The following is a 24,077-nucleotide window of genomic DNA, read 5'->3' as shown; positions in this document are numbered from 1 at the left end:
ATTCTAGATCTTTGCTGGACGCCAAAGATAAACTGGTAACTATAAACACCTTCTTGGTGACTTTCATGGAGTTTACAATCTATGAGAGAGACAGACATTAATTAATCACTATAACATATCAAATTTCAGGGAAGTCAGAGGCAGCACTCCTGAAGAAGTGATTTTCAAGCTGATATCAAGGGGATGCATAGGTGAGATCTAGATGAAGAGGGAAGGGTGGACCATCCAAGCAGGGAGGCCCATGGAGGGGAATCTCTGTGTCAGAAAGGACCAGGGTAAGGCCAAGATGCAGAACAAAGGCAAGGCTGCCTGGGGCCAAGAGGAGCAAGGTGTTTCTCTTGACATCAGTGGGAAGCCGTTGAAGATTTTAAGCAGGGTGGGCAACATGATGGTGCTTGAGGTTAGCTGAGTTAGGCTTCCTGCTTATTCCTGCCTCGAATGCCATAAAACGTATGACCGAATTGTGCTGACTCTCAGAAGTGATAGTTTTAGATCTCTGTATTTTCCTTCTTTCACGTCTATTTAACTTTTCCCCAGAACATAAGCCTGTGAAGTCCTACTTGTGAAAGTTCACAGTCAGTTAGGTCCTCAAAATGCTGGGTGCAATTTTAAACTTGGTCTTTTATCATTGGTTTAGTTATCAAGCAGCAATTTCCAAGATTTCCATTCAGTTGAAATGATCTCTGAAATTAGATTGTTTGACAAGGGACTGCTACCAAAATGACTAACTTAGGAGGAAATAAACCTGTGCTTTATACTACTAGCAAGTTTGCATTTTTCAGTTCTCTTTATTTGTTTCTGTTAGTCAAAAATAACTGAAAAAAGGAACCTGTTCATTTAATTTGGAGAAGAGAGCATCACGTAAAATGGATTCAGGTTCAAAATTGCTGCAGCTTGGGATGAGTCCCACCACCAAAAAACTAAACTTTTATCAGTTTGTTTTTTACATTTTCAAAATAGATAGAGAAGAGGGGGATTACATAAGTTGAGAACGACAGAGAAAGTGGCACTGCAGAGGAAGAAAGGTTCATGAAAGATACAGCATTCCTCTCTGATGTTGGTGGAGCACTTACCTCATAGAATATGAGTGTGTGCTGTTGACTCTCAATCAGAAATGCTTGCAACCCAATTGCATTTGTGAAATATATATTTTAAACCAACATAGCAGAATTTATACGTAAGTTGTGTTTCACAAACTGTGTTCCATAGAATATCATGTCCTTGAGATATTAATTGGTGATCTATGAAAAGAAAACAGAGCTCTACTGTAGGTAAATGTGAACCCTGGGTTACAGAGACTTCCTCACCCTAAACTTCTCAGAGCATTTAGCTTGCCAGTGTGCAAAGTGCAGTGTGCATTGCTAATCTCTGGGACAGAGCTTTTTTACAACTTTCCAGACTTCTTTCATGTGGGACTTCTTTTATCCAGAACAACTGTTGCCATTTCTGATCCACAGTTGTCTCCAGAGCACTTTCATAAATTTCTGATTCAGATGACTGCTGTCCTACGTCCTTCAAAGTAGTCATCTTGGTAAATACATTATTATTCTAGTAATAAACTTATTGCCCAAAATATATTTGGAAATGAATTAAGATGTCATGTATTATTCATTTATGTTAGTTACTAATGGGGATACCATGTGTTTAGCAATATGAAATCTTAATCTCAAAAAGTCCCACTGTAGAAAATTAGCATTATTGCTTGTATTTATGATTCTTTTTAATAGAAAAGGAGCAAGCTTACATGTTTGCCCTCAGTGAGAGTTTTGAACTCTGGGAGGTTAAGTAGCAGGAGAAGTTATAGAGTTATATGCATAGTCACCTGTGTGAAGCTTTGTTATGGGCCATTATGAGGACCCACACTTTTTATTTCTATATTTTATAATTTTTAAAAGGTACAAGATTGACACAAATGTAACTATTTTCATCTCTGGGCAGATAAAGCATCTGCATTTTTGTTTAGAAAAAATTTAGTATTGCCTCCACGTTTGTTTTTTAAAGCTTCTTAGATTTATTCCGATTTCCATAATCTTGTGACTAAGAATTTAGTTTAATAATTATCCTCCTAAAAGAGTCTGACCTTCCCTAAAAAGTTTGAGCTATTTATCTCGTAAGAAAAATTTAAGATGTATAGTTGTAAAACACTTATTTTCTTAAATTACAAGTACGTTTTGTGTACTGATAACTTATTCCATGATGCATTTTTGAATGGCCAGTCAAGATGGTTGAGTTTCTCAGCAAAAAACTTGTTAAGAGAATCATTAAAAGATGTTTGGGACTTATCAATATATATTAAAGGAAATATTAAGTCAATATCATAATGTCATGATATTGTCGGAGTGTGATCATTTTTATTGACCAAAGGTTTGGATTCATTGTAAACACATGTAATACCAGTAGGGTTAGAATGAAATTAATCAGATTCTTTGCCCCTGAACTAAAAGTAAAACTTTCTTCAATTGAGTTATCAAAGAATGAATATGCTGGTGAACAATCAATAAGTAATTACCACAAAGCTGTATTACAAGGGTCTCTCTGAACCATATCACTGTCATAAGTCTAGTAAGTTAAATATTCCAATATTTAACTTTCAGTTGAATATGTTAACCTAAGAGCTAGAAGAAAATCAAGCATTTTTCTTGTCTCCTTTTTCATTCCAATAAGTATTTTTACATTTTTAGAAAAATTTTGGTTTTCTAAACGTTAGTGTAGAGCAATGAAATACTATGGATGTATTTCTCTCTAGATAATAAATTTTTAATAACTTTAAAGGTAAATAATCTTTGGTTGAGTGCATTTTTAATATATTTTATCGTTTTTTCTTATTGTAAAAGAAACTATTTTAATTGGAGAAAATAGGAAAATGTAGAGAACAAAAAGAAGAAAATAATCATTCACAATTTCAATCCTGTATAAACACTTTATGTATCATCAGTTCTCATTTTTAGAGTCAACAATAAAATCATATACTTTTCCCATTCTTTTTTCTTTTCATCCATTTTATTAAGGTATAATTTACAGCTAAAAACGCACCCATTTTCAGTGTAAATTTCAATGAATTTTGACAAATGTATATACTTTGTAACCATTATAATCAAGGTATACAGCATCATTTCATCACACACAAAACTTGCCTTGTGAACTTTGCAGTCATTTAGCCCCTGTCATTTGACCCCAACAACCACTTATATTTTGCTGTCACTAGAGATGAGTTTTGCCCTTTCTAGAATTTTATACAAAGGGAATCATACAGTAAATGTTTTCTGAATGGTTTCTTTCATACAGCATAGTGTTTGAGGTTCATTAATGTCATTCTGTATATAATAGTTCATTCCTTCTTGTTGCTGACTAGTATTTTATTTTATGGATATACCATGGTTTTTCCATTCTTCTGTTTTATGGGCATTTGTGTTACTTCCAGTATTTGGTGATGAAAGTTCAAGACTTTATGTGGACCTTTTATGTATTTATGTCTCTTAGGATAAACACCTAGGAGTGGAATTGTTGAATCCTATCAGGTTTTTTTCCTGATTGTCTTTTCAAAGATGTTTTGAACAGCCTCAGAAGATAAAATATGTAACATGTCTTCTTCTAGGGCAGTGGGCAGTTCTGTTTTGTTTGGTTTTGTTGTGATTTTTTTGCTGTCCAAGATAATAAAGATAATGCCCCCATTTGGAGCAAAGATTGGGCAAATTTGTTAGTAGCTCCTTTAAAAGATTAAGGTTCTCTACTGTAATACAAACATGTACAGCATCCACCCAGCCACTGTGCCTCACCCCTGAGTGATGTGAGGGCACGGGACCTGATACCCATATGAAGTTTATGCTGCCTGCTGTTCTTTTTATTTTCTCCTGTCCTGTATTATTATATGTGAACATATATTTTATACATTTACATATAATATATATATATCTAGATATAGATATGTAGTTGCTTTAGTCTATTTAGAGTTCTTACTCTATTACAGAAAACTTATATAAACTTTACAACAATATATAGTCAGCTCTTGGGACCCAAGGGGAATATATTTCAGGACCTCCTTCAGATACTAAACTCCGAAGATGCTCAAATTCCTTATATAAAATGGCATAATGTAGTCGACCCTTTGTATCCGCTGAGTGTTAGTTTTCTGTTGTTATTGCTGGCAACAAATAACCTCAGTTTTTTGCTTATCTGAAAATACGTATTTCCTTTTTACCTTTAGAGGAAGACTTCATTAGATGTAGAATTTTTAGTTTTCTGGTCTTTTATCACCATTTTGAAGGTGTCATCCCTTCAGATTGTGGCCGTCATTGATTCTGATAATAAGTCAGCCGTTATCTTGTCCTTATTTCATAACTTGCTGTTTATTTTCTGGCTGCTCTCAAATTTTTCTCATTATCTGTGGCTATCAGGAGTTTGACTCTGTACCTAGCTAGGTCTGGGTTTCTTTGTATTTATCCTGCTTGTGTTTACTGATGAGTAAATTCATGCTTTTCAAAAAAATTAGGAAGTTTTGTGCCATTATTTCTTCAGATTTTTCTTCTTCTTTCTCCCTCCCTCCTTTGGGAATTTCAGTTACACTTGTTTGACCTCTAAATGTCCTCCACAGGCCTCTGAAGCCCTGTTCATTATGTTTAAACTATCTTCTTTCTGTTCCTGAAATATGATCATTTTTATTGCTGTCTTCAAGTTAACTGTTTCTTTTGCCCATTTCTTTGGCAAGTTTCTCTTTAATTCTTTGAATGTGTTTAAAGAGTTGCCTTGGAGTCATTGCTAAATCCAGTATCTAGACCCATTCAGAGTCAGTTTCTGTTTAACTCTCCTTCTTCCTGAGCATGGGTCATGTTTTCCTATTTCTTTGCATATCTAGTAATTTTTGGTTAAAAACTAGATATTGTGGATATGTTTAACAACCTTTGATTGTTTTATCTTCTTCTGAGAATTATTTTGTTGTTTAGTATGAAGCTAGCTCTTTTACACTCAAGCCATTAACTCTGTCTCCCCTGCAATGTGCAACCGCTGAGATTTCTGCTCAGTTCTTTTAGTTTCCAGCTTTTGTTGTCTTTCATCTGGCCTCCTGGGGAACTTTCTTGTACCTGTGCAATGCATGTTAATACAGTCAAGGTTTGGGGCAAAGTTTGTGGTAGGCCATCAACAAGCTCTGTCCTCTGACACTTGAAATCAGTAAGGCTTTCGCTTTCTGCCTCTCCTGGGTTAAGCATGGATTCAGGAGTAACTTGAGTAAGAGAAAGCAGCAAACTCACAAATCTCATCTAGTGCAGTTCTGCCTTTCAAAGGTAAATGTTCCCCTTCTTTCAGTCAACTGTTTTCCTGGTGACCTAATGGTATCTCCTTTAGTGGCCCTCCAGAGATTCAGGCAGAGATTAGTCTGAGATTTTTAGTCCCACTCCTTCTATGGCTCACTCATTTCTAGGACTATCCTCTCCCTCTTCTCCCCCTCCACCACCAGATTTTCAGCTGCCTTGCCAACCTTTAACTCTGTCTATAGTAAGACTGAATTTTTGTGAAATCAGGGGGAAAAAGTCACTAACTTGAACTCCAACTCATTGCAGTGGCTGTCTTTCTGTGGTTAATACTTTTTTTTTTTAGTTTAAGCCTAATACTGGTCACTTGCTAGTGCCTTTAAATGATAGGTAGGTAGGTAGGTAGGTAGATAGATAGATAGATAGATAGATTATATCTGATTTTATAATTGTTATTTCCTGGAGGATTTGCTAACCAATTCCCGTCACCATTACTAGAACTCAGAAATCCCTTCCTTTTTAAAAAAGTATTAGGAAGAAAACTACATATTGTATATTTTCTTACAACATGGCTGCATGCTATAAGATCTTCTAAATGGGCCATCAGTTTAAAACTTTCTCTTGTTGGATAGTTAAGCTCTATTCGTCTTACAGTAGTATAAATAATACCCTAATATGTAAGTTATTTATTTATACTTGGGAATATACATGTTTATACTTATGAATAAAATTAAAATTATTTCTTTAGGGTACATTTCTGAAAATAGAATTATTAAATTAGTGACTGAATATTATTCATACTTTGGATACAATTTACCAGATATCCTTGCAGAATGGTTGTACCAATTGTCAGTGTTAACTATGAAATTAAGATTATTTCCTTCCTCTCAAGTCACATAACTTTAAATTTATTATGAGATTTTTTTAGCTTAAAAAATTATTTGATTGATTATTATAAAGCAAAAAGTTATTCCTGACTTATCTTTTTTTATAAACTGTTTCCACATATTATGCTTACATATAAAATAGTCACAGTTGTAATACGGTTACATAATCAAAATAATAGAGGAATTTTAGTACTTTAGTTTAATTATTAGGCACCTTTTTCAGTAGTATGAATACATAGAAAAATTTTAAATTTCACTTTAGGGAACTAATTCTGTTCACAAGATTTTTTAGGATGAAATTTTATATGTATTCCCTCTCTTCTCGTTTCAAAACTGCTTTATTGAGATATAATTCACGTACCATACAATTCACCCATTTAGCATGTACAATTCAAAGGTTTTTAGTATATTTACAGAGTTGTGCAACCATCACCACCACTGATTTCCTTTTGAATAATAAAATGAGAATACTAGATAGAGTCCTGGGAGGGTCAATGAGTAGAGTTTGTGTAACTGAGAGAAGGAAGACCCTGCCACAAGAGGGGGCTGGACTTTCTCCTCTCCACTTCCTACCTCTGCTCAGGATGTTAGCTATAATTATATAAATAACATTTTTGATGCAATTTTGTGCATGTCAAACTGTGGAAGACTACCCATGGTGAGGAAAATTTCCTACGCTAATGTCAAAGAGAAGTTTAGTCAGTATTTTTTCATAGAAATGAAAGGTGCTAATAAAAATAAAATGACAACAACCACCAAAATGAAAAATAAACACTATAAACTTTTGATATTAGATAATATACCTCTTATGTTAATAATACTACAGCCAAAAAGATAAAAAATAACAATTTTGTAAAATTCTGTAAAAAAAATAACAATTCTTTACATTTTGGGGTCAGTTAGTTGATGAAATTGAATAAGGACTAGGCATTAGAGGATTTGAAGAAATTATTAATGTTCTTTGATGCCATATGATATTGTGGTCATACAGGAAAATGTCCCTACTTTTTGATGAATACTGAAATATTTTGTGACTTGATGTCTATAATTTCATTAAAAACAATTCCCCAAAAGAATACTAATATGCTTACATATAGATAGACAGGTGAAGCAAATATGGCAATATAAATATTAATAGTTACTAAATCTAGGTGGTGGGTATATGGATAAATCTGGGTGTTTATTAAACTTTTGCTTTACCTTCTCTATGTATTTGAAATTTTTCATTGAAAATAAAGTTTTTTAAAAGTTTGAAGACTTTTAACATTTTATTTTATTTTATTTTATTTTATTTTATTTTATTTTATTTTATTTTATTTTTATTGAAGTACAGTTACAATGTGTCAATTTCTGGTGTACAGCACAATGTCCCAGGCATACATATACATACATATATATCAAAACTTTATTTTTAATGAAATTGTTTCATTAAATTTTTTTTTCAATTTTTAAAAGTGGGTCTGTGAATATTCCAAACATGAAACAAGAATATAGTCTTAACAGTGTTTAGTCTGCTACTATTTATGTAAAAAGTAATGGATATTTGTTCATATATGCAAAAAATTTATCTTTGAAAAGCAATTCAAGAAACAATAGTGTTTGTAATATGTCATTGGTCTATGCAGCTCTCTTACTTCTAGAAATAATTTTGAATTACCTTTTTTCCAGAGGACTTGCAAGAAATAAAAGAGCTTTCTTAAAGTGCTACATATTTGGTAGCTGTACAGCAATTAAACTGCTTTAAGAAAGTTGACTGTTAACAGCAATTTGTTATATTTTTAAATCTTGGGAATGCCTTACTTTGTTTCCTTATTACTTGTGTTGTAATATCCATCTCCAAATAAACATTTGGTTAGTTTATTTTTATTGAGTAGATATCTCTAAAATTGAAGAGAGAAACCCAAAAGCAGATTTCTTTTGGTTAGTTAAATGTCATTTGCTTAATGCAAAAGATAAGAATAATTTTCTGGGATAAACTCTGTATTTCACGTGTTTGTCCTGTTTGATCCCACTAAAATCTAAGATGGTGGGTTGCACAAGTGTTACTTTGTTTTAAAGCTCAGGAAATAGCTGCCTTAGAGAGTTTAAGGGACTTGCCCAAGGTCACAGTTAAAAATTCTCTAAATGCACAAATAACGTTTAAAGATTATGTAGCCCATTCTCTGATTTACTTACAGCCTCTCTGTTGTCTTTCTGGATAAAATGTTCTCCATTATTGTTTAAATGCAACTTTTTTCTTTTCTATTAATGAGGAAATATTGATGAAACTGCTAAATCTCTATGGGGAAGAAATCAGTAAAGACTAAAAAGAAATACTGAGAGAAATTAACTTTAGAATACTTAAATATTCAACAGCTATAATTAACTAAGCTATTGAACAGGTGAGCTGAATACAATTTTTTAAAAGGTGTCAAATGACTTGAGAAGCAAAACACTTATAGTTAACAATATAAATTTTGTTTATATACAATAATACTATGATTTTCACTGTTGAATCTAACTTTAAAAAAAAGTCATTGCCCACATTTCCAGGATTTTTAAAAGATAATCTTGGGTGAGGAGAAAAGGCTTTCTATATAGGGCACAGAACCCAGAACATATATAGAGGTATAAATTGGAAATTTTTACCAAACAAAAATTAGTAGAGCCAAAAAAAAAAAAAAAGAGCGAGGGGTAAAAGCAAAAGACAAAGAGCAACTTGGAAAAAAAAAATTGGCAAACACTTGATGGATAAAAGGCAGGTATTCCTAATGTATAAAAAACTCTTTCTAAAAGCATTAATATGAGTATGGGTGATTAATATGGCATGACTGTAGTATTTAAAAATTAGAATAGATCTACCTGTTTATCAGTAGAGGATTGGCTTAATGAAATGTGATTATCCATTTTATGGAATATTATTGTGCAGCTGTTAAAAATGAGCATCCTAAGAAGTGTCTATGATAAGCTGCTAATTGAGACAGGTACCTTACAAAGTAATAGATACAAGTAATCCCTTTTATTAAAAAGAACATATCCTCAAGATATATATCTACATAGATATATGTCTCTGTATGCATGTATGCATGTGGGTGGATGACATTGGTTAGCTAGGATTGACAGGTGGGAGACATTACAAGGGGGTACAGGTACAATATTAGCTGTTTCTCAATTCATCTTTACATTGTTTCATTTACAAGAATGTATATACATTACTTTTAAATTTTTTTAGTTTATAAAAGGTAACAAGTGGGAAAGGCAGTAACACCAATACATACATGAGACAACTTCATAAACATGTACATTGGCCATTAAACATCAGAAGCTCATAAGAAATGCAAATTAAAATAGCATTAACATGTTATTTTTAACCTAGCAAATTCACCAAGTTTTAAAAATTTGATAGATGCTCAGAGTTAGCAGCTGGAGTATTCTCATGCACATTTAGAGGGGGTGTATATTGGGACAAACTCGGAAGGTAATTGGATGGTGTTTATTAAATTTGAAATACATGCTTTATCACCTGGAAATTCCACTTGTAGGATTTTATCCTAGAGACCTACTCATGAATGTGCAACATTGTTTATAATAGCAAAACTGGAGACCAAAGAAAGATGACTGAATAAGTCACTGTACACCCATACACTGGAATACTATGCAGCTATAATGAGGTACAGCACCAAGATACTTAACTCTTTCATGAAAGACAGTGTATAGTAATACATATAGTATATTTTCATTTGTATTTATAAAAATTTTTCTAGTGACATGCTCTAGAAATTTTGGAAGAGATTTCAGTTAATTATTGATGGTGTTTACTCTGAGAAATAATGGTAGGATCTAGAATATGAAGCAGATTCATTTCCATTACATATTCGTTTTTTGTTGTTGTTATATATTCTTTTATATGTTTTTACTTTTTTTCCATATGTGTGATTTTCATAATTTTAAAATAATTTCAGAAAAGGCATTGCAAGAGAAAATTTCCTCAAATTAAATACACTGATCTTTATAAAAAATTGAAAAAGGAAAATTAAAGTGATCAAATTTGGCTTTTCCTCATAATTATAAATGACGGTTATTGTAGCAAAATTCAAAAGACAGAACTCAAATTTTTTTAATCATGCTTCCTACTTCAGTCTTTTGCATCTTCGTAAGTAGCATCAGTATCCACCCAGCTGCTAAAGCCAAGAAACTAGGAATCATCTGTGACTCCAGTCCTCCCTCATCCCCAAACCCAGTTCTTCCTGGCAGCTCTTTCCTCCAGACGTAGCCTGAATCTGCCCGCATCTGTCCCCCTCCACTGTTAGCACCTCGTCCAGGCCGCCATCTGCCTCTTGCCGGGATGCCTGTTTGCTAGCATACTTCCCGTCTTGCTCTCCTATAGTCCGTTCTCCCCACAGTTTCCAGAGTGAACTTCAATAACACAAATCAGATTACGTCACTTCCTATTTAATACCCTAGAGTGAGTTCCCATTGCACTTAGAATAAATCAGATGCTTGCTCCGGCCTGTGGGTCCTTGGGGATCTGCCCTGCTTTATCAGCTCTCAGTGTGCCTGTCACTACAGTCCCCGACGGATTGTCCTTCAGCCACACAACCGGCCTCTGTTTGCACACTTTGCAGAGTCATGGCCACCTTAGGGCACTGGCAGAAACCATTCCCAGGTCCTCCCTGAAAGATTCATTTTTACATTGCTGGTCTCAGCTTGAAAATCTCCCTTTCCACATGGCCTTCTTCCCAACAAACCCATCTAAAGAAGCTCCCCATCAGACTCTGCCACTCCATACTGTTTTATTGGCTTCTTATTGCTTAGCATTAAATGGTAATTGTGCCATTTTCACATTGGCATCCTACAATTAACAGAAGTCGGTAATCTTAAATTCCAAGAGAGTGCATTTTCCCCATGACCCAAGAGAAAGTTTTCATTTTGAATTGGGGGAGGAAGGTGGTCCAGAAACATTGTTATTGTTCTTAAACTGACATTCATGGAACAAGAAGGCACTCATCAAAGCTGTAAGATTTATTTTGTAGCAAGAGTAGCCCCAGTCCTTAAAACCCTGGAATCCTCCTGCTAGTTCATTGTTTTATTTCACAATAGCTCATTTCAGACCAGATCTGTCTGAAAAGTCTGGTCTTACTTATTCTAGTATAGTTTGTCCTAAGTTTAGCCTCTCCCCTTTCATTCCAGATTCCTGTATCTCTCAGAAATTCTTCCCATAATATTACCAAACTCTATCCTTAGTGGGTTAAGAACAGCAGTGTTTGAGGCCTAATTATTACATGAAATTCTCTGAGCCAGTATAAAGTCCAAATTCCATTAGCAAAAGATAAAGAAGGATTTTTTTCTCTTCCTTTTTCTTACAGGTAAAATGAGAGTGGTTACCATTTCTACTTTCAAAATACTGCTTTGATGTTTTCATCATAGCATTTTATAATGCTTCCTAACAAATTAAATTTCCCAAAAAGTACATTTTTTGTGTTAGCACTCACTTATCTGAGTATTTCCTTAAAGGTAAGATAAGAATGATTGTATGGTCTCAAAATACTGTACTGACTATTCACTTCTGCATTTTACAGAGCTAACACACATTCAATAAAAAGTTTTTAAAGTTAGTTATGTTTGTCGACACTCATATTTTAAATATTCTATTAGGAAATAGGTAGTTTTACTATCAAAGTTCCACCAACCATTTACTTAGTATTTTGAAACATTTTTTGAATGGACAGATTAGCATTAGGAGGCTACCAGAAGTTTAGACGTTGTAAACTATTTGTTTTGATTATTCTTACTTTGTGAAAGTTGCTTGGAGTTTAGTTACATTTTTCAGTATTTTTCCATATGATATAAAGAATCTTAATTACTAAAACTATCTAAACATGTAAGTTAAAGGTAAACATAAATTAAAAGTGTCAATACATGTAAAATATTTTAACTATAAGTTAAAACCCTTGCTTAGAATACTTCCTGAATTTTATAGAAAAAAAATGAATTACAGAATTGTTAGAAATGGATTTGTTGCTGAAATATACAAATGCTCCAATCATCTAGTTATGGCACCTACTATATGAATATCTTTTTGCAGGGGCGATGGTGGTGAAAGAAACAGAATTCTATCTCCACCTTTAGATCTTATTCTCCAGTTACGGGGATGAATTTAAGCATGTAGAAAGTTAAATAACAGAGAAGACATCACAAGGCAGCGTATAGCTAATTATATGCAGATGATCCTTTAGCACTGACTGTTTTATATAAGGATGTCACTGACAGCCAAAACAGAACAGATGCTGATTTCATCATAATAGTTCATATTCTGTTGAGGACACCTGTCTTTATTGTTGAGTTTTCCTCAGTGATTTATTTTTCCTCTTTATTCTTTATTTTCCATTGTCCTCTTTATTCTTTTGTCATGATTTTTGCTAATCTTTATGTTTTTAAACCCTTAGTTGCCACAGTGTTTTATAACACAGCTTTCCACATTCTCTGAACCATACGTTGTAGGCAGAAGGCAGGGAAATGAGAATGCAATAGCTTGGTAGCTTTATTCTCCAGCATCTGTTCCAAGTATTCCCTGAATCTGTTTGTTCTTCCCACAAGCTATGCACACATTTTTGTTTGTGTAATGCCTATTATATAAAAATTCAAAACTAAGGAAAGCTACCATTTTAAATTATAAGGTGGTTTAATTAACTGTGGTAGTTTCTTTTGGTTGCTTAGATTTCCATTAGATAGTAAGAGAAATATTTGAATTTGCATAATACAGCTTAAAAGAACACACTAATTATTAGCTGTGATTACCCAGATATCATCTGTTTTCTTGAACTTTCTTGCTTATTTATCATTAGAAATTTGAATAGCATTTGTAGCATTAAGCTATATTTTCCCCCTACAGGTTGCATAATTTTGCATTTATTTTACTGATCTTGCCCTAAAAACAATTTGTTACCCACCCTGAATTATAGTAATAGCTAATTTATTAAGCATTAGAGAATGAATCTTTCCCAGTTACTCCCAAGTAGTTTAATACCTGGAAAAAAACCTCCCTACAGTCAGGATCTACTGAACTTGGTAATGAGATAGAGGGAGAGTGCTTTATATTCAGGTGAGATGAAATTCACTTTCTTTTATAAAAATTGAATTAGACTCACTTGAGTTTTTCACTGAAGACCTCAGAGGAATGGCCCTAGGAAGAACAGAAATGGTTCTCTAAGAATTGTCTTACCTGTACTTGAGTGACTGCACAAAAATTGTGTTGAGTTGCAACTGATACCCCAAATCTCCACATTTCAGAGCAGGCCATCTTGACCGTTAAAAACCTCAGCATGAATTTTATAGCGTTTGATGTTTGCTTTGCACAGCACCTGGCACTTAGGAAGCACTCAATAAATTATGGTTGACTGATTGGCTCAGTCTTACTTGCTGAGTTTGGCAAGATGTTCCCCCAAAGTGCTTATTTTTTTAACCTGTTGAGCAAAATCATTTAATATTATCCTTTTATACCTCAGAATTTCTGCCAAAAACTAACATTAGTTTTGGCATAATTGATAGTGAGCTGTTCTTTCCAATAGTGATTCTCCATAGCTTCAACTGTATCTTAAGGTCACTGGTGCCAGACTTTTCGCATTCATGGACAGAGTAAAATTTCCCCATTTAGTGAAACACTGTCCCTAGGTTGCCAGTGTTTCTATTTTATCAAAAAAGGATACCCCTCCTCCTAAAAACCCTCAAAACAAAAACTACCTACTGTCACTATTTCATTTAAAAAGATAAGCTTAACATCACAAAAAATAGGGAAGGTGTAAATTCAGGATAAAGGCAATCATTTAAATAGAGTACATTTTAGCCTTCATAAAAATTTACCATCCTGTCCTTGTTTTCCTCATTCCACCACATCTCAACTCTTAGAAACACAACCTCAGACCACTTTAAGTTTGTGATAGTAAACTATGTGATCAGCCCAGTGAGAATGTTTTTCTCAAATTGACTTTGAGGGTGTGCATGTGGTGACATTAATGTAGGATTATATTATTTAGATATAAATTAGGGGTAGGCACCAATAACACAACCCTTTGCTTTTTTTTTTTTAATTGTATTTAAGGAAGCATGTGTTGAGCACTTTTCTTTCTTGGTGGTGCCCTAGACTTTGGGATTACACAGGTGCATAAAGCAGAATCTATGTCCCTGGGGATCTTAGAATCTAGTAGAAGGGAACAATCCTGACCATGCTGGTTATGGAAATAAACCAGAGTATAGCATTTGGAGAATTAAAAGCCTGGGGTCTGTACTGATTTCAGTTAGCTTGATCCATAGATGATCAATCCATAGATCCATAGAATGAAAGGCAAAGAGATGAATAAACAGAGCCAAATTTGACTGTAGTCTTGGATCTTAGTAATGTCTTGAAATAATGCTGTGTGTTAAACTCTTACAGTAGTGGAGCGGTTGTATCTAAAATCAAAGGAAGGGAATGTCTGGCAAACCAATATTAGTGAATTACCATTTCTGAAGATATGGAATATACTATTCTGTTTCATCCTGAAGTTTATTAAAAGTGTCTGGATATAAATCTTTGCTGTAACTTCCCCCTTTCCAATTTTAAAGGATTTAATGTGATGATTTACATCAAATGAACTTGAGATATTCCAAGAGTTCTAGAGGCTACCAAGTGTGCTGGGATATAATAGGCCTACTTTGTAAAGAGAAATAACTCATTTCTCTTTCTGGACATTTATAACTCCAATACACATTCCCAAATCCATCCTCATTATCAGTTTAGACAATTCAACTAACATCTTCCAACCTGAAGTGATGTAGACATTTTTATGTAAAAATAAGTTAGCTTTGTAAGAGATCTAGACATACCACTAAATTATTTTAATGGTAAAAAAATTAAAAATGGAAAATAAATTAGCTTTGGTGTCCATCAATAGGAGTATGTTTAAATAAATTAGAATATATACATTCAGTCAAATACTATGCACTCAACACTCAACAACAATGATGACAAACATGATTGGCATGGGAAATGGCAGTGAGAAATGTATATTTAAAACAACAGGTAGAATATAATTTTTTAAGTATGATAAAGTAAATGTGTATGCATGCCCACACGTCCTGAATGCACTGAAATACTTTCTCATTAGTACTGCCTTCTGGTGGTGTTCCCAACCTAATGATATGATATCCCAGTTTGCCCAATTACTAGGCAGAAAATTACATTCAGTGTATTCTCAGGCTGTTGTTGAAAGTGGTTAGCAAGGAGCTACTCATACTCAAAGGGTAGCTGTAAAACAGAATTTTAGCATCTTTGGACTCCAGGAGCAAGTTAGTTATGGAATTAAAGAGGATTTCTCATCACCTCAGTCTTTGTAGCACCCCCCCAGCCGCTCCCCCAATTCAAGAAAGCCAAATACAAGGACAGAAGTAATGAATATGAGAATAAACTAAAATAATAAATACTCAATTTCAATTCTGTGTAAATACCCACAAAATGAAGCAAGATATGGATAATTTTGAAACATTATTTGGGCCCTTGGTTAAAAAATTTAAATGTGAAAATTCTTTGGAGATATAATCCACATGTTGCTGTTCAGAAGCAGTAACTATTGGATTACGAATTAATTCAGTCAAATCCCCATTATTAGCCAGCTTTACCCAGTGAGATAGCCCTCAGGGGAGTAGTTCTCCCCAGTCTAAATTTCAGTGCATGACCTCCCTGTAGAATCTTGACCAGTCATAGAATGCCAGTCCTTGGAATTGTTAGTCCAAGTCTTAATGAGGTCTTAGATTACAAACATGAGAGATCAGCACTGTGCAAACCTCTTCAGGAAGGAAGCATTTGTAATAAGTGAAGCTGAAATTGTTTAACCTCAAAATCAATTAGCTTTGGAGTACAGTTAAAGGAAAAAATCATCGTGAACTTTCCAATTATGTTTTTCCTAATTTGTGCTAAAATCCAAAAGGAATTATTTTTGGATTATCTGCTCTTTTGAATTAAGTATCCCTGTGTGCCCCTTCATTTGTGAATATAAGTAGAGCTTCATGATGTATGGAATGTGAGGAATTTTTTTCTTCCAAAATTTGTTAACTCCATAGCCCTAAGGAATAATCTGTATTCTGGACTTTGAACTGGAAGGGAGTTTGTTTACTGATCAGCTAATCAGAAATTATTCAGGCAAGAATCTTCAAGAAATTACTTTATTGGCCCATTTCCCATTTTGCATGGAAGAACAAGCAGCAAGAAAGAGTAAATTGAAAGTCTATAGCTTATCAAGACTTTACAACTATTTAATGTTTTGTTTATATATTCACCTGGCAATTTTTTAGAGTTGTTTCAGTTGTTCTATAAATTCTTTATTTGTTAATGTTCCAAATTGTATATGGGAAGTAACTATGACATATAACTTTAGGTACCTAGATTTCATATTATTTTGAGGGGATATACCATCAGTCCAGAACAGCCCTCCAGCTACGTGATTCATTATAAGCTCTAGCAAAATCTCCCATGGGATTCAGACGTGGGTAGAATAGCATCATTAGCACTGTACTTTCCTTCTCTGGCGCTATTAACCATTCCCAGGAGAGAGAAGGAAAACATGTAACATCCATTGCTTATCAGAGTTATGAGTTCAGTAAATAATTAGACCTTGTTGCTTTTCAGTGCAGTAGAATGAGGAAGTATATTCCCAGTGCTAATAAACCACATTCAAATTACATTCGCGAAAGCAACAAAATAGTATTCCACATTTTCAAAAGAATCATAGCAACTCAATTTTCTAAAAGACATGTTTCTAATTGCAGTTGCCATAATCATTTATTTTCTAATGTGATGTTTTATGTTCAAAGAATTATTGCCTTTCTAGAATACTGAAGTTTTACATTAAATTTAAAGTTGAGGCTTATATATTAAACAATACTCCAGTTTAAAATGGAAGAACTGGAGATTAAAGGAAACAGAAATAAATGAAATCAGAATGATACCAAAGTTTGAAGCTCTATTCCAGGATTCTTTGAACCAAACACTTGGCAGCTCCCCAAATCATGTTAATTGCATTTTTGTGTATACATTTCCATATGCTGAGTCATCATTTTGGCTTAAAATGTAGTCATTATAACAAGATTGGCAGTATTTAAATATTCTCCCCTTTCATGCCTGCCTTATGGAACTTATAGTTTCTGAACACAAACTGTTATCTTATCTTTAAAATATTTCTCTAAAATATTATTAGTGCTTATAAAATAATGATATTTTAAAACAGATAAAGAACATCATGATTGCCTTTAAATGCTGTAATAACAGAACTAAAGTTAAAGACATTTTAAATTCTCTGCTCTCTCAGGTGAAATTTGTTTTGAGCCAGAGGTCTAGAAAGCTTAGCCTTTGGTATCATGGGATGGATGCCCAGGATGCCTTGGTCTGACTCCCAGACCAAGGGAGCAGAATCTTTCTGGACTCATGTCCTTATATCACAAATCCACCGTTTTGGTGTCAAATGCCCACTGTCCTTATATATTATTTTAAAAATTAGAACCACATAAATATGTAGATTTCTCAGTAGACTCACAGAATTTAGAAACAAAAAAAAGGTCTTAGAAAGCATCCTATAAGTGAGCAAAACTTGGTTCTGACTCAGTGCACATTTGCTGTGCAAGGAGACAGCCCTTTCCCCGACACACACGTACTTCAGCTGTGATGGCCATGGCATGTGCCCCGTGCTCTCCAGGCCAATTTCCATGTCTTTGAAGCTTTGCCTAAGAAGAGGCAGGTGACCTTCTTTAATATCTAGATAAAATGATGCCCTACCTGATTTCCTGAAACCCTTGCCTGACTTACATTTAAGAGCTAGCAGAACTGTTGATCTTATAATTTTACCAGAATACATTAATTCTGTTGGCTCAAAGAATGGTAACCAAAGCCATCGTTTCATAGAAACATACATGTGTTCTAAACCCAGCTTCCTTTTTGTTCACATGATGTATCCTTTGCTAGTGCCTTAGTGTTTTGCTCCCTGTATAGTGATAGAGTGCTGTTTTTCTTCTCATAGGAATTTGTGCAAAGACAAGAAAAAGAGAATGAATATATGTATACATATATATATATATATATATAAAATCCTTTTTAAATCTTCATTTTTAACATATTGAAAAGTTTTCTGTATATCTCTAGTTTTTTTTTTTCCTGATTGACCACATTAATAGCAGAGAACAGATGCCTGGATACAAAAGTAATTTGTATTTTATTTAGTACATCTACTGCTTAAGTTTCGCATCTGAGTGTGCCACCACACCCTCTAATATCCTGATCTGAAAAAAAAAAAAAAACAGCCTCTGAAGATCTGGAAACTGGGCTGTATTCCTTGGCGTGATGTCCTCTCCCTTCTCCAAGATGAAGTCATCATCCCTCTTGCCCTGATATTGTGGCTTTGTTTTTTATAGTTTCTCTAGAACATGGGAATCTGTAGTTTTGCTTAATAGGTTTATTGACTTTGGTCAGTGATGGAATAGTTGGAATAAAATAATAATATGTCATGACAGCAAATTAATGACCAATTACTATGTGCGTTTGCCATATGTTAATACAATTTGAAAGTAGCTGTTCATCCTATTTGGATGATTGGCTAGTCCTTTTATCTAAGCCAACCGTGAAAATAAAACTGACTCTCATTCCCAGAAGTTAATAAATGTAAGACAGTTTCTAAAATAAATGCATATGTGGTTTTCAGATCTCTGTCTTTTATTTCTGTTTACTTTTGATTAGGTTTACTATAAATCCATGTTTGGGAACGAAATTTAGATTCTGCTCTAAAAAGAATCAGGGACTGAGAGGAAGGCAGTCTGGACTGTCAGATACCAGTTGTCATCAATGTTCTCTTTTTCATCAGTGTCCTCAGCAGCCCTGCGGCAGAAGCAGTGACAGAACTAGAAGCTTTTACCTGAAGTTGTGAATGACATAAGGCAAAAACAAAGAGGTAGAAAACCTGGGGGACAGGGGACACCAACAGCAGTATGTCAGTAGGACCAACTTAGAAAGAAGAAAGTGAGAAATTCACAAGCCTCTGAGTTTGGCTTCAGCTTAACCTGCAGCCTTCTCTCCTGCTACCTGTTCCTTCCCTCCACTCACCAGTATCAGGAGTTACCCCCAGCTCCTGGCTAGCCCTTCTGCTGTGTGTCTCCCCGTGTCCAGATTCTCCCTCTCTCCATTCTTCCTTCACTACTTCTTACTTACCCTGCAAGAATCAACTCAGGACTCTCCTTGAAGAAGCCTTCTGTGATCCCTACCATGTTGGCTTGCATGTCCTGGCTCTAGGTGCTCAGAGAACACTTAACACATTTAACTTGGCACTTACTATATGTGATTGGAATTGTTTATGCTTAGGTCTTTCTCTCCCATTATGCCAGAAGGTCTTTTAAGTAAAGAGCAATTTATTCATTATAAGAATCCTTGTAATCCACTGCCCTACATAAGTCCCTGGCAAATAGTAGGCATACAATAAATGTGAGTCTGAATGAAAACCAAGATGTGGGTTTTCAGCTTTCTTGAAGGGAATTTATTGGTCAGGAGTATCATTGACTTTATTCTGTATTTGAATTATCACCTATGTTTGACATTTTAAGTAGCTCTCCACAATAAACTGTACTCAAGGGTATGACCATGTCTCCAAAGCCACTTTATGTGTCTTTGTGCCTGAGTGTGTTTAGGACTAACTCTTTTTTAAAAGCATTTCACTGGGATGGGCCACAAGGCAGTAATTTTTTAACTTATGTCTCTTTGAGATTTGAATTACATAATTTTTTGAAATCCTTGAGCATAGATTAAATAGGTCACAGGGTACATGAGTGCCTTAGAAAACAAGTAAAATTGTGTGAAGGGAAACATAAGAAAGGAAGTCTAGTAAATGCGGGGAAGGTTTGAAGCAGAGTGGAGTGAGTATGTAACTAGTAAATCTTTGAAATATAGCCAAGAAAAATGTTGTATATAATCAGAGTATCTATAAAAGTCCATAACCTCTCGAGCTGAAATTAATTAAAATGTTGAAAGGCTTTATATGGGATTTGGAGCATGGTGGGAGTGTTGGGCTCTGATTTTGTTTTATATTCTACTTGGAATGGTTGTACATGTCTATGTGGCACCTGTACCTTCTAATATCTGTTCATCAACGACAAATACATAACAACTTCTTTCTGACTTAAGTCAAAAGTCATTTTCAATTTGGTGCAGGAGTCAAAGCCTGAAACCAGTAGCCAAGGAAAACAGTACTGGATATTTTAAAATATATGGAGTGTGCAATAAGCTAGATGCCATTATTCAAAAGCTGTCTCTTTGACTTGTGCTGTTTAGAGATCCAAAAAATGGAATCAGTCTGACCCGTAACCCTTCACTCTCTTCCCTTCCTCAGTGGGATTGGAAGGAACTGGCCCTGGGCCTCGGGAGGCAGCAGCATTTTGGCAGAATTTGGAACTCTGCATTTGGAGTTTATACACTTGAGCTACTTGTCAGGAAACCCCATCTTTGCTGAAAAGGTGAGATTCTCCAATATACTTTGCATTACAAAAAAAGTACTTGTGAGAAACGATACCCTCCCTGGGAAGATTTAGTAATATGGGATGTGGAAAAGAACCACTGCGTTTAATGCAGCCCTTTATGAAGTTTGTTGCCTGCAGCATTTCATTCCACCCAACTGTAAACCCCTCTTTTCATGGCATCCATTCTAGCTCGGTGCTGGAGGGCCTGGCTTACCTGTCCGACTCTCTACAGCTTAAGCAGGTAACTTTACCTCTCTGAATGTTTCCCTTATCTAAAAACATATCATTTGTGTGGACTATATGAGCCATATATGTGAAAGATTTTTTTAAATCAAAGTGTTTTACGAATGTGAGGTAGCAACTGAATCGATTTCTAATTTTTAGGAAATAATCCCATAGCTATTCGAATAAGTTCGTATTCACCCTGCTGCTCTGCCCCTAGCTTTCACCCCCACTTCTCAGCATCGCTTCACAGCAGAATTTCTTGGAAGAGTTGTCTGTGTTTATCTTGTCTTCTTGCCTCTCACTCCCTTGAGTGCTTCCCAGCTGGGCTTTTCTCCCAGCCACCCCACTGAGCACCATGCTTGCAGATCCAGTGATCATTCTCACCTCTCCATCTTCTTCATCCTCTCAGCATTTGACACACTGATCACTTCCTTTTTCATGATACATTCTCTGCACTTGGCTGGGGACACACAGTATCCGCCTGGTCGCTTCCTTCCTCACCAGGTGCTTCTTCTCCATCTCCTCCTTTGGGTCCTCCTCATCACCCCAACCTCTAGACATTGGAAAGCCCTAGGACTCAGACCTGGGCCTTTTCTTTTTGCATTTACTCTCCACAGTATTTCATCCAGTCTCATGGCTTTACACACCATCTATACACTGCTGACTCCTAATTTGTAATTCCAGTCCCAACCTGTTCCCTGAACTCCAGACTCTGTCTCCAAGTACCTGTTCAACGTTTCCCCTGAGCAGTCTGTCAGACAGCTCCCACTTAAAATGCCTTGGACTCCATCCCCAGACCAGCTTCTACTCTAGTCTTCACTGTCTGGGGAAATGACACCCCAGTGGCTCAGACCAAAAATCTGGAGATCATCCTGGTTCCTCTCTTTTTGGTAAACCTCAGGTCCAGTCCACCAAGAAATGCTTTGTATCCTGTTACCTGTGCTGCTCCCCTGGCCCAGGGATCCATCATCTCTCACCTGGACAGTGCAGTAACCATCTGACTCCTGCTTCCTTTCTTACCCCCTCAGTCACAGCCATCCTGTAAAAATACAAGCTTTCAATGGCTTTGCATCATGCTCAGAATAACATAAGCCCACATTTTGGTCTGTGAGGCCTCCAAGACATGGGTCCTGGCTACCTCGGTGCTCTCTGACATTTGCTCCTTTGCTTCCTCACCTCCAGCCTCCATGGTCTTGCCAAACCCACTCTCTTCTTAGAGCTTTTTTTGTACTTGCTCCTCCTCCTGCCCAGGTGCTCTGCCTCCATTGCTCTGCATGACTTGCTCCTTCATTCCGTTAAATTTCTGCTCACTCTCCGAATACCATGCCCCCCAGACCACCCCGACTAGCATAGCACAGCCTCACCACCTCTCATCCCTCTCTGTCCCGTTACCCTTGTGTACTTTCCTCACAGGTTTTTACCACTGGACATACTTGCTTGTTTCTTAGCTGTCTCATCCCACTAGATGCAATTCCAAGGCGGCAATAACTTCGTTTTCCCATCGACATAACCCTAGGTCCTTATATGGTAACTGACTTATGGTAGATCAGTGTGACTATTTTCACTTACTGTTACTGTTTTTGTTAAGCTGCTGGCGGCTGTCTCTGTTTTAATTCTACATCATTTATATCAGCTCTTTTTTTTTTTCTAACGTGGAAAATATAATCAAGAAAGAGAGAATATGAATAGCACCAAAATTGTTTTCTTAGATTTTTATAGTCACTTTTGATTTTCTATTGTAGGTGATGAATATCCGAAGAGTACTGAATAACCTGGAAAAACCGCAAGGTCTTTATCCCAACTATCTGAATCCCAGTAGTGGACAGTGGGCTCAATGTAAGTCAAAAGTTCAGCATTGTTTTAGCTCTCTCTGGCGCCCAGCACTGTTCTAGTAACAGAAAGAACATCCAAAAAAAGCAACAAATCTTGTTGGAGAATCTTTAGAAAAGGGGAAAGGGAACATGGTTCCCTCAATAAGTAGGCTTCTGTCTTAGGGCAGACTGTAAGTGTTACCGGGGGAACTAGATCATTTATTTTTCATGTATAACTGTGAATATGATGGCCTGTACACATTTGAAGCTGTTAACCAGAAAGGGAAGATCTGGTCAGGATAGTGTGCTGACGCTACTGTAACAAACTGGTCATGTAGATGGACGGGGAGATTGTCCCTTTGTGCTGATGACTAGCAGGGCTTGCGCAGAGTGGCTGGATCATTCTGCTTCATAACGTTTTCTCTTTCTGCTTGGCCACAAGATAAGAGAGGAGCCTGAATCGTTAAGGGTTGGGAAATTGGAAGAGCAACAGGGTACTTTCTTTAGTTAATTTTAAGCCAGCAGATAAAGGCTTCTTGCCAGGAGAGCTACCTTCACCACAGGAGGAAGTATTGTGCTAGAAACCCTCACTTCACGTCCTTAGGGACTTTGACCAGAGGTACAAAGACTCCGAGTAGCTGAAAGCCATGCTGTCGAGCTGACTTGGAAGAACAGTGGTAGATTAAGCAGCAACTGAGAGCAAATGAAGAACACTGAGATGTTCAGCTGTGCCAAGGGTGTTAGCGATGCCTCAAAATTTTACTCTAACGTGACATTTTCTTTATATTTAAGTAGGGTATTCTTAGATGATTATGCCTCACTGTTACTTTAAAAATACTTTTCTTAAAGAATAATTTGGTAGAAAAAAAAAATTGCACTGCCATCTATGTTTACATGTTGATGATGTCCATGGAAGGCCTAGTGTTGAGACCATAAGACCATAATCGAGGTTGTCACTTAACCTATGTGTCGTCTGCAGATCCCTGGATGTCCTTGAGACCTCTCAGGAGATCTACAATATCAAAGCTATTTTTATAATAGCAATAAGACTTTCTGTCTTCTTCCCTGTGTTGACATTTGCAGTTCTGTTGCAAAAGCAATGGTGGTAAAACTGATGAAGCCACAATAAGAGCTTTGGCAGAGACCAAAGGGTAGTAACACCAGGCATACCTCAGAGACATTGCAGTTTCAGTTCCAGACCACTGCAATGAATCAAATATCGAAACAAAGCAAGTCCCACAAGTTTTTTGATTTCCCAGTGCATATAAAAGTTATGTTTACACTATAGTCTATAAACTGTGTAGCATTATGTCTAAAAAAAATGTACGCACATACCTTAATTTAAAAATACTCTATTGCTGAAAAATGCTTAACATCTTCTCAGCCTTCAGCAAATCGTGGTTAAC

At 35.7% G+C, this 24,077-nt stretch overlaps 1 protein-coding gene across 2 annotated transcripts in view; it reads left to right on the top strand.

The window, feature by feature from the left end:
• The window catches only part of MAN1A1 (mannosidase alpha class 1A member 1), a 151,706-nt gene that overhangs the window by 102,575 nt on the left and 25,054 nt on the right, over positions 1 to 24,077 (top strand). For both annotated transcript variants that reach the window (XM_072965804.1, XM_072965803.1), the window contains exons 7-8: positions 20,509 to 20,632; positions 22,603 to 22,696. In XM_072965804.1, the coding sequence (XP_072821905.1) occupies positions 20,509 to 20,632; positions 22,603 to 22,696 (218 nt within the window). The remainder of the gene's footprint in view (positions 1 to 20,508; positions 20,633 to 22,602; positions 22,697 to 24,077) is intronic.

The sequence above is a fragment of the Vicugna pacos genome, chromosome 8 (genome assembly GCF_048564905.1).
Source record: "Vicugna pacos chromosome 8, VicPac4, whole genome shotgun sequence".
NCBI lineage: Eukaryota > Metazoa > Chordata > Mammalia > Artiodactyla > Camelidae > Vicugna > Vicugna pacos.
The sequence above is the reverse complement of the archived record's forward strand: the minus strand, read 5'-3'. Positions and strand labels throughout refer to the sequence as shown.